The sequence below is a fragment of the Cornus florida genome, unplaced genomic scaffold (assembly GCF_030987335.1).
Source record: "Cornus florida cultivar Cherokee Brave unplaced genomic scaffold, ASM3098733v1 CherokeeBrave_3.0.0_Hap2_Chr09, whole genome shotgun sequence".
NCBI classification, from domain to species: Eukaryota; Viridiplantae; Streptophyta; class Magnoliopsida; order Cornales; family Cornaceae; genus Cornus; species Cornus florida.
This window is the reverse complement of record NW_026775579.1, coordinates 46,229,454-46,239,739: the sequence shown is the minus strand read 5'-3', so window position 1 is coordinate 46,239,739 and position 10,286 is coordinate 46,229,454. Positions and strand designations below refer to the sequence as shown.

Genomic DNA, 10,286 nt, shown 5'->3' with positions numbered 1-10,286 from the left:
TTGGTTCAGCTTGGGCGTACTGCCAATGTTGAACTGGTTCAAGTCTTCCAGAGTTTTCAGTTTTGGACTTCCAACTTCAAACTGATGTAACTTCTTCGTTTTAACTCCGAATTGGTCCGTTCTTGAGTCTAAACTGACCGCGTCGAAATAAGCTTTTCAATGGTATGAATTTCAATTTCAGATTCTTTTCCTAGCTCATAATATCCTCGTTTTAGTGAGAGGGTGTCGGATTTGGTTCGAACCGGGATAGGGTTCTTCTGGGATTTCATTTCCGCTGGCCTTGAGACTTCATGTGAAGTTACCAAAGGATGTTTTTGGATGTTTTTGATCTCATTTGACTTGTTGGGATTCAAATTGCTTCCTCTTAGGGTAAAATGACCATTTTACCCCTGGTCCTTCTTTTGGTAGGATTTTGATACCCTTGTCTTCATTTTGCTTCCGCTAAGTCTCGAAATTCGTTGAAGGGTCATTCTTGTGTCTTAGGGATGATGTACATCTCTAAGGACTTGGTTTTGTTTTGCTTCCACATTTTGGATCCGCTTCGAGTCATCACAGGACACACTGGGTTGAAAAATCCAGGGTCGTCTCAGGGAAAGCATGGAAGTTTTGAAATCTCTTCAAAAAGAGATAAAAAGAAAGATGGGAAAGCATGGAAAGTATGAAGAGAGAGAAAGGGCAGTTAGGTCATTTCATAACAAATTTCCATGTCCACGTCAGCTTTTCATAAAACTCCATTTATTTGGAAAACTGAAGTTTAACTCCATCTTTTCGGCCTCTCACCTACAAAATTCCATTTTTTTGAAATTATCCTAAAATTAAATTAACAAAATGACATTTTTCTAAAATTTTTTAAAAAATAAATGGTGGTAGTGGTGATGGTGGATGGTGGTGACGATGGTGGTGGAGGTGGAAAGCAGTAGTGGTGTAGGTGGCAATGGTGGTGTGGAAGGCAGTGGTGATGGCGGTGGCGGAAGGCGGAAGGCGGAAGGTGGTGACGGTGGTGAAAGGCGGTGGTGGTAGTAGAAAGCGGTGGTTGTAGATGGTGGCAGTGGCGATGGTGGTAGTAGAAGGTGATGACGGTGGTGGAAGACGGTGACGGTGGCGGTGGTGACGGTGGCGGTGGTGGTAGTAGAAGGTGGTGACGGAAGTGGTAGTAGAAGACAATAGCGGTGATGGAAAACGGTGGCGGTGGTGAAAGGTAGTGGTGGTCGTAGAAGGCGGTGGCAGTGGTGGAAGGCAGTAGCGGTGGTGGAAGGCAGTGGCGGTGAAAGGCGATGGTGGTGGAAGGCAGCAACGGTGGTGGTTGTGGTCGAATGCAGTGGCGGTGGAAGTCAGTGGTGGAAGGCAATAGTGGTGGTGAAAGGCAGTGACAGTGGTGATGGCGGTGGTGGTGGAAGGTAGTGGTGGTAGAAGGTGATGGCTGTGGTGAAAGGCGATGGTGGTGGTGGAAGGTGGTGGCGGTGGTGAAAGGTGATGGTAGTGGTGGTGGAAAGCGGTGAGTGGTGGTGGAAGGCGGTGGTAGTTGTAGTGGTGGAAGTCGATGGTGGTAGTGGTGGTGAAAGGCGGAGGTGGTTGTGGTGAAAGGTAGTGGTGGTTTTTGAAATTGGAACATGAGGGTTTTTTGGAAAGTTGATTTTCTAATGGGAAGTTGATTTTCTAAAAAAAATTATTTGGGAATGAAATGGTCATTTTATAGGTTTAGTTATGGAATGAATTTTATTCCAATGGAATGATCATCCCCACTTAAAATTACATACTAACCAAAGGAATGGTTGGAATGGCCATTCCATTCAATTCCTACAAACATTTCAACCTACACACCAAACGCAACATTAAGGCTCAACTTGTTACAAGTTCATTTTGGACTGAAGATGGTAGCAAACTCAAAAAGTTGAATAGTTGGGCCGTCACACTTTTGATAAGCTCGAGTTGAGTTAGTGTAATAGAACGAGTTGAATTTTAACTTCATATTTGTATAGACAGGGTAGGACCTAAGTATTGTTTTATTTGTAATATACAACTACACGAGCAGTTTAAACTTGTATCCATAAAAGGTACCAATTAGCATTTTCAATCAGTTCATTTACCAAGCTTACTAATTAATCTCACCAATATAGTCTTATAAGATAAGCCTTGAGAAAGACGATACTTGATTAAAAACAGCCTATGTTTGTGAAGATAAACGAACTCATGTTTACGAGCCCAATACTGTTCAAAATTGACTTATCTATTAAAGGAGCTTGAAAATCGAACTCATTTGGTCAATGAACAAACTCAAGATGAACAACTCAATTCTATTTGCATCCCTATCTGCAACTCATCTTTAAGAAATTGTTTCCCAGGCATGAAAAGACAGACAGACAATCTACTGATTTAGAAGTACCCAAATAATTGACACTTTATTAAATTCTTGCCTGGTTAGAACAAAGAATAGAAATCAGACCTACCGTTGGCCATTGCTAGCTGTAGTGATAAAGGCTCAATCTACCAAAGTTTAGAGATTATTTTCAAGTAAGTAAAATTTTTACAACACAGTTTCTAGATATCAACAAATTTACACAAGCACATTCACTAAATCTTCATCCTTCTTAAACTTGTAAGCTCAGTTACTTTGTTGGGAAACAGCGATCGACACTCACTTATGTTCACTCTGTAAATCAAGCTCTCTCTTATCCATCCAAAGATTACCAACTCCAAGAATTTTGTTCCCCTCCCAATCCAAGGCAGTAGTTTCTGCAATGTTCAACAACATCATCAAATTCCGTATCCTAAAATCAGATCTTGACAGTAAATATCAGATTCTGTGGATGCATTTGGACTTCCCATTACAATAATTTAATGAAGTATGTTTTAAAATCACTTGCTATACATATTCATGATCAAGAAATAGGTTACTAAGTGTAATGGTCATCAGCAACACAAATGATGGCAATCAATCATTAAAAAGTCCATTCCTGAAGACCTTAAAACTGATCCAGTACCACTATGACAAGATTATTTATGGCCCCATCTTGGATAAGTATATAAACATTTAAATGCTACGTGAACCACAATGGAGACACAATTACTAGGGGATATCCAAACATGCCCTAATAAACAAACCTTTTTAAAGTTCAAACAAGAAATGAGAAAGCAAGAGTAAAGTAAGACAATAGAACACTGTTGATGATGATGATGATTTTCGAGTTCAAGTTTAGATAAGGAAGATCAAAATTGCAAAACTGGTAGCACGATTTTCAAGTTCTCCCACAAGGAGTTGGAACAACAGACTATGGATATTAAGCATAACTTGTGTTTTGTTCTTGGAGATAATTGCATTTTGATTGAGTCATTCCTTTGGAAACCAAAAAGAAGAATCTATTCGAGGGGGACATGAGAAATATTAGGTTCCACTACAAAAAATTAATTGATTCTTCCTTTAAAATTCAAAGTGGATGTTGGAAAGCTCAGATCATACCCGAGTCAATCCGAGCTGTTGGAATTAAAATATTTTGGCAACGGATCACAAAATCTTTGTGATGTTCTCTATCTGATGAACGGGTAGTTTACTTGCCCACATATATATATATATATATATAATTGGGTAGTCTGCTTTAGAATTGCTTGCCCTGCTTCAGCCCCAGAGTATAACTATGTGGTCATATGATGGTGTTTGGCTAGAAGAATGTTAGATTGCAGCTTTGATCGTACTCAATCTGAACCCAAACAGACCCACGCAGTTAAAGGACTTGGATTCAGGTAAATTGTGCATATGGAACCGGCCCATCTAACCATTGGCCGGGCTTGATCTTGGACAAGAAGATTGGTAGACAGAAGCCTGAGAAACAGAGAGCTGGCAGGTAAGTTCTGCAACAGGGAGATGAACACGAGACTGATCAATTATGATCCAACAGTGCATGTTGGTCCTGGGGGAACTTAGACCAAGGGTAGAAAACTTGCAGAGGGAGGCTGAAGAGGTGAAAGACAGAGTTAAGCTGTTTGGAAAAATTGGGGAGGGGATGATGGTCCAGGTAACCAAGATTTTGTGTACTAGGCACATATATTGCCTGCCGGTTACGAGACTTCATACTTGATGTTTCATGGTGAACAGGAAAATGCAGATGGTGGACTATGGAAAGGGATAGGGAGTAGCAAATCTCTGTAATGGGGCTTAAGAGAAATAATGAGAAAGATGATGAAAGGGTGGGAAATGAAAGGAAAATACTGGAAAATCTCTGGAGATATTCCCTGCTGCAGTGGGGTGTTTCATGGTGGGAAAAAAAAGAGGACTCTTCAAGTTGAAGTAAAATGGCTTAAAGCACCTAGGTAGAGATGAGAGGAACTACTGGAGAACTGGGACTATTAGACCTGCCACCACCCATCAAATGCATCCCAGTAGCCATCATCATACGCTCTATGGAGATGTCAAAGAGTTTGATGATTGAAGCGTAAGGGGAAAATTCAGTAAGGAAATTGAAATCAGTCCTGAAGAAAAAACTAGATTTTAGTAGGGAAAAAAAAAAAAATTGGAAATTTGGGTCATGCCAAGGGATTCAAGAGGATCACATTGATCGCCATTAATAAGAAATGGGGCCAAAAGTTAATGGGAACGGTTAAGAAGAGTGCTGGATCGAAGTTGAAAGGACTTACTAAGCTGAAAATTTGTAGATGCACTATGGAGGAGAAGCAGATGTAAGGCCTCCTTCGATGTTTTCAGAGAACCAATAAATTCTTGATTTCTCTGGGAGTGTGAAGAATTTTTTACAGGCATTGTTCATAATTACTTCAGAGGCTAGTATTGGACCATATTCACAGGCAGAGCTTGAAAAGAGGGAGAAGTTGATTCAAGTTTCGGAATAAGTGGAGGGCAGAGTGAGCCAGAATAGGTTGAAGGGCTAAGTGGTGGAAGGATGACCTAACTTAAAGAAATGGAGAAAAGAAACTGGAGGCCATAAAAGCAGAATAGTGTGTGATAGAAAGGCTTTTGGACTGCAAAGAATGGGCTGATGGTAAACGAGGAAAGCGAGGCAACTGATAGTAAGAAGGTCAAGTATGGCTGGATTGCTAAAATGAAGGAAATTACCACGGGCCTTATGCCCTAGAGACTAGAGGTATCTCCTCCACCTCCCAAAGTGAATGGTGAGGGTTCGAGTCCCCAAAGGGGCAAAGTGGGTGTGTGAGCTGTGCGTGCATGTTTCTTGCCAATGAAAAAAAAAATGCAGGAAATTTGCTAAAGGCACAAGTCAAGGGACCTATGTAAAGAAGGGGACAGAATACGAAACATTCCTATAAGATATAATAACATTAATAAAGTTTGTATTGATGGAGTTGACAGGACTGAGTACGAACTAGAGTTGGTATTGCAGAGTTTTACAAGCAGTCGCATTCTGAGCAGGGTAGAATATTACGTCCTAGAATGTCTGCATGGAGTTTTCTTCTATCAGTGATGATGAAAGACTGCCACTTGAGAAGCCTTTCACAGAAGATTAGGTAGTAGGGGCATTTCAATCTCTCAACAGGAATAAGGCTTTATAGTCTGATGGATGACAATGCCATTCTCTCAGCATAATTAGGAAGGATGTGATGTATAGCTTCAACAAGTCATGAGAATTTGATAGGAATTTAAGTTCCTCTCTCTTCTTAATCCTAAGAAGGAAGCAGCAGCAAATCTCAAGAACCCATTTTATTGTCTTGGTGGGAGGCATCCATACTTGTAATATTAAGAACTTATGTTTTGAAGAGCTCCTTCTCCTTTGTATATAGGGGTATGCCTCTCCTCATAAATTGTACAGTTTGTTCGTATTTATACATTTATCTTACCAAATAAAAAAGTGAGGCATCTATACACTTTTGGCCAAAGTGTCAGCCTGTGACTAAGAAGTGGTCTGCAAGGTGATGATAGACTCGCATAAGGTTTTTCTTGGTAGAAAAATATTCTGAACGAAAATTTGGAAGCTTATGGAGAAAAAATGGGATTTGGGGAGAGCTAAAGGAAGTAAACTAAATGGTGTATGTTGATGTTTCATTCTTGGCAAATGTGTGTTTCTCTAACTTCTTGGCTTCTTCAAGAGGGTTGAGGAATCGATATTCTCTCTATCTTCTTTTTTTTTAATTCTTTTTTTGGTGTTAGGTTCATGAGTGTTGCCAAATTGCTACTCAAAAGTTCGGTTATAATGGGTGTCAAACCCCTGAAACTCAATCACATATCTGGGGTAAGGTAAGTTGAGACCATTTATGACCCAATTATGATCATTAAAAGACTCATACTAATGTTTTAAAAAGTATAGTTTGAACAATATCTTGATTGGATCAACGAAACCCCAATAATTCTTACTTTAATCCAGAATAGTTCTTACTGATCGACCGAGGAAAAGCCAGTGTCAATCAATCAACGATCTGTGCAAAAAAAAGTTTTTTTCTGGAAACTCTCTTGAAACAGATTTTACTCAAAATAAGGAGCACAACAGAGACAACTAAACAAGAGCAGTTCAACTGATCAAAGTATGAAGATCAAGAAATGAGGAGCACAACAGAGACAACTAAACAAGAGCAGTTCAACTGATCAAAGTTTGAAGATCAAGAAATGAAGAACCATGGAGAAGCAAATCATGTGAGAAGCATATCGGTTGACAGAGCAGCAGCAAAAGACTCAAGTGGAGAGCTTGGTGTCAGTCTGTCAAGAACTATCTAGCAGTTTCTAAGGTGAGAACCAACTTCTTTCTCTCAGTGGAACGTTCATGACTAGATGAGGTCCTGTACTTTTTACCTTTCTAGGTTTTCACGTAAAACCCCCTACACCACCAAACCCCCCCACCCCCCACCGAATTTCAAGGATTGAAATAGAGATACATGATTAACTAATTAACGGAAATTTAAATAAGATTTAGAATAAATTTGAAATGCTAGTTAGTTGCAAATTTGATATCCATAAGAACTATTCAACAACCCCCCCCCCCCCCCCCCCCCCCCCCCCCCCCCCTCCCCCCCAAAGGTCTAACTGAAACGTGAGTACTCTGACTTTCAGAGCCTTCGGCAATGGTCCTCTAATCCAAAATTTGTTAATAGAGGTTCTAAGTGATGTGCTCTCAGCCTCTCACGGATCATTAATTAAGAGGATCAGCAGCCCTACCTTTTATATGCAAATGACAGGTTGGAGGGGATACAACCTGATCAACGGATCATTTTTGGGGGATACAGGTTGATCAGCTGTGAGTTACTCAAAAGACATGCTTGTTCGCTCTAAGGTAGTGGGTGGACTAAAATTTAATGTAGGAAAGCTGAAGATGATTCCGGGTTGATGGAGTGGAGTATATTGAGGATATAACTATGTTTTAGGGCATAGAGTGGTGATTCTCCCGTCTCCTTATTCAGGATTGTTGGCAAGTTCCTCTTTCAAATTTAAAGTAGCATGGCATGCAGTGATTCAGAGGTTTAAGAAAATGTTACTGAGCGGTAACAGGAAGTACCTATATAAGTGACGGAGACTAACCGAGCCTACAATTTCATGCCTTCCTACCCAAATCATGTCTGTTCAGGATTGTGGTTGAGATTTTCTTTGGGCGTGTATGGGAATTAGTTCAAATCCAAGTCAGTGTTATGGGATACTGTTTGCTCCCTGATTTGAATGAGTGACCTAGAAGATAGAAGATTAAGGGAGTTTAATCAGATGTGGTGGGAAAAGTTGTTGTAGAGATATGCAGTTAATCATGATACTTTTCAACGGAGAGTGGTGGCTTCCAACTATAGTGAAACTGGGGGGAATGTTGGAGCTAAACAAGTGTATGGTGTTGGATGTGGAAGGGTATTTTAAGAAAGATGGAAGGAATTCTCTAAGAAAATTTACTTCTTAGTTGGAAGGTTATAAAATTAGAAATCTCCCTTTAAAGTGTCCATTCCCGTATTGCTTTGGCTTCCCTGCAATGTTCCTTATTCTTAGAATTTTGTACTCGTTAAAACAAAAAATAATGATTCTCTTGGGCCATTATCATCTTTGAAGCATGTATGAACGTAAACTTAACAGTAATATATACAAAGTGAGCATTCTGTTTTGAACATATTTAAACATTTAAATTGGTGTAGCTTTTAACTTCTAGACAATATAGTATTATGACCAATTTCAATGCAAAATCATGATAACCAACCTGTCTATAACATATTCTGCAGCACTTTAAGAATGCATATCATGACTATTTTATCAACCTGTATCGGACCAATTAGAGTAAGCTAAATAGTTCTGATGCTTTCTACAGTATATTAGAACATTACGAAATCTTTCAAATCATTTATATAAATTGATAGCATTTTAATACATAAAATCCATTTTTTAGTAGGCCGGCCCTATAATTCATGAACAATCTTCAACATCAAGGTGAAAATTGACTATAATAAAAAGCAATAGAGTTGCTTCCAAATCGTCAAAGTGGGCTCCAAAGAAGGTTCAACTTTACAAGCCAGATAGCATGTGCACAGTGGGAACATAACATGTTTTTAGTCACACTACGCAATTTAAAAGCATCAAGTCTAACTTCAGAAAGTCATTTGAAGATGAGAAAGTATTACTGTATTAGGGCAAAAAAAAAAATAGAAGCATCAAAGGCAAAATCATACGAAGAGAAATACTGTATTAGTATACTGGGTGTAACGGTGACATTCACTACCTGAAACACAACAATAATTAGTTATATAGGCCATCACTATTTTGTCACAATTTAAATCAAAATGATAACAAAATTAAATACACGGAATTTTCCTAAACCAAATTTTACATTTGTTAAGTATTTTCCATGATCTAAATGGATGTTGTAAGGGATAACATAGCAGTGAAAACCCAAATCATCTTCTTCATAATCTCAACATAGCGAAGAAAAACAATAACTTGGACATACAACATTGACCAAACTCAAATAATCCAGTTCAACATTTTTTTGAGCAGGATCCAAGTCTAAGATTTAGTACAATATACAGAAATACATGCATAAATATTCTATATGCATATATATATATATATATACAGAAATATATACATACATATTCTATATAGATATAGATATAAAATTAAAAGAAGGGTTTGAAGGAATACCACGAAGAATTCGGATTTTGAGCAGCGATGGTGTTGAAATATCGAGAAAATCGTCGACGCGTTGGGGGTTTGGGTTTTACGGGCTTTTTGCGCAAACCGAAGATCTCTTGGACTAAAGGAACATGAACCAGGACTAGCTTCCACGCCAAAAACCAACCTGCATAAACCCATAAAAGCTTCGTATTAGAAGAAATTTCAACAACCCACATACTTAAATATATGTATGTGCGTGTGTGTATATAAATATATATAGAGAGAGAGAGAGAGACCAAGGAGTATTAAGGAGAAGACGAATGAAATGGCGATAACGGGACGAAACACGAGTAGACTGAGATAATCCCAGAAAGAAAGAGAATTTGGGGAATAAGCAGACTCCATTTATGACTTGGAACCTGTTTCAATTGGAAATTTGAATACGTTAGGGGTCAAGCCTTCTCAGAATTTGATCCAGACTTTACCCAAGAAGAACGTGGCGTAGAGAGAGAAAAGTATTGGCCTATTTCCTGTTTAACGACTCCCAGGACTCTTTATTATGCCACACTCTTACTAAAATTATATATTATGTATATATTATTTAGGTAAAAGTACAATAAACCCCTCAACTATATCCCTTTTAGCAAAATAACCCCAAGGGCTACTAAAGTGGCAGAAAACCCCCTTAAACTTAGCTCTTCGGTTGCAATTTGCCCAATCCGGCGGTCGGACAATCCAAATTTAATTAAATGACCATGTAGCCCTTGTGAAAGGTAAAAAACTGTAGTGCCCTTCTATTACTATTCAACCCAATACACATTCAAACACGCCCTAAGGTCTACCTTTATCTTCGTCTTCCTCAATTTGTCCTCTCTCTATTTATCTCATTATACCTATATATATGTCTGTGTATCCAATTTTGCAAAAGAATGTGCCCATTGAGATACGATCGTAGAGATGGGAGGAATCGTATACGATCATAGAGATGGGAGTTGCAGAGATATAACACAGGTTTTTCATCGGTCTTTGCTTACTGGTTGCAGTTCTTCAGTCATGGCTTGCTACCAATTAAGATTAGAAAGATTCTAGTTTTCCCTGTAGTGGAGAGGGTGACGATGTGGAGGTAGTTCTTGTCCTCATTAATTTGGAGAATGTTAAGGCTTGCGCTCAGGAGCTACAAAATATTTGGTTCCTTTTTTAGGCAATTGCGGTCTGATTGGAAAGTTCGCATTTCTTTGATTGATTTGCAGACGAA

General features: G+C 38.9%; 1 protein-coding gene across 2 annotated transcripts; it reads right to left on the bottom strand.

The window, feature by feature from the left end:
- Positions 1–2,380: 2,380 nt before the first annotated feature.
- On the bottom strand, positions 2,381–9,583 carry LOC132273801 (uncharacterized). 2 transcript variants are annotated; one of them, XM_059774877.1, is made up of 4 exons: positions 9,328–9,583; positions 9,059–9,215; positions 8,587–8,636; positions 2,381–2,733 (listed from the first exon to the last, which is right to left on the bottom strand). In XM_059774877.1, exons 1-3 carry the CDS (start codon positions 9,434–9,436, stop codon positions 8,633–8,635), a joined length of 270 nt encoding a protein of 89 aa, XP_059630860.1. In that variant the 5' UTR covers positions 9,437–9,583; the 3' UTR covers positions 2,381–2,733; positions 8,587–8,632. The 2 variants fall into 2 exon arrangements, with proteins under 2 accessions (XP_059630860.1, XP_059630861.1); XM_059774878.1 differs by lacking the exon at positions 8,587–8,636.
- Between the last annotated feature and the right edge of the window lie 703 nt (positions 9,584–10,286).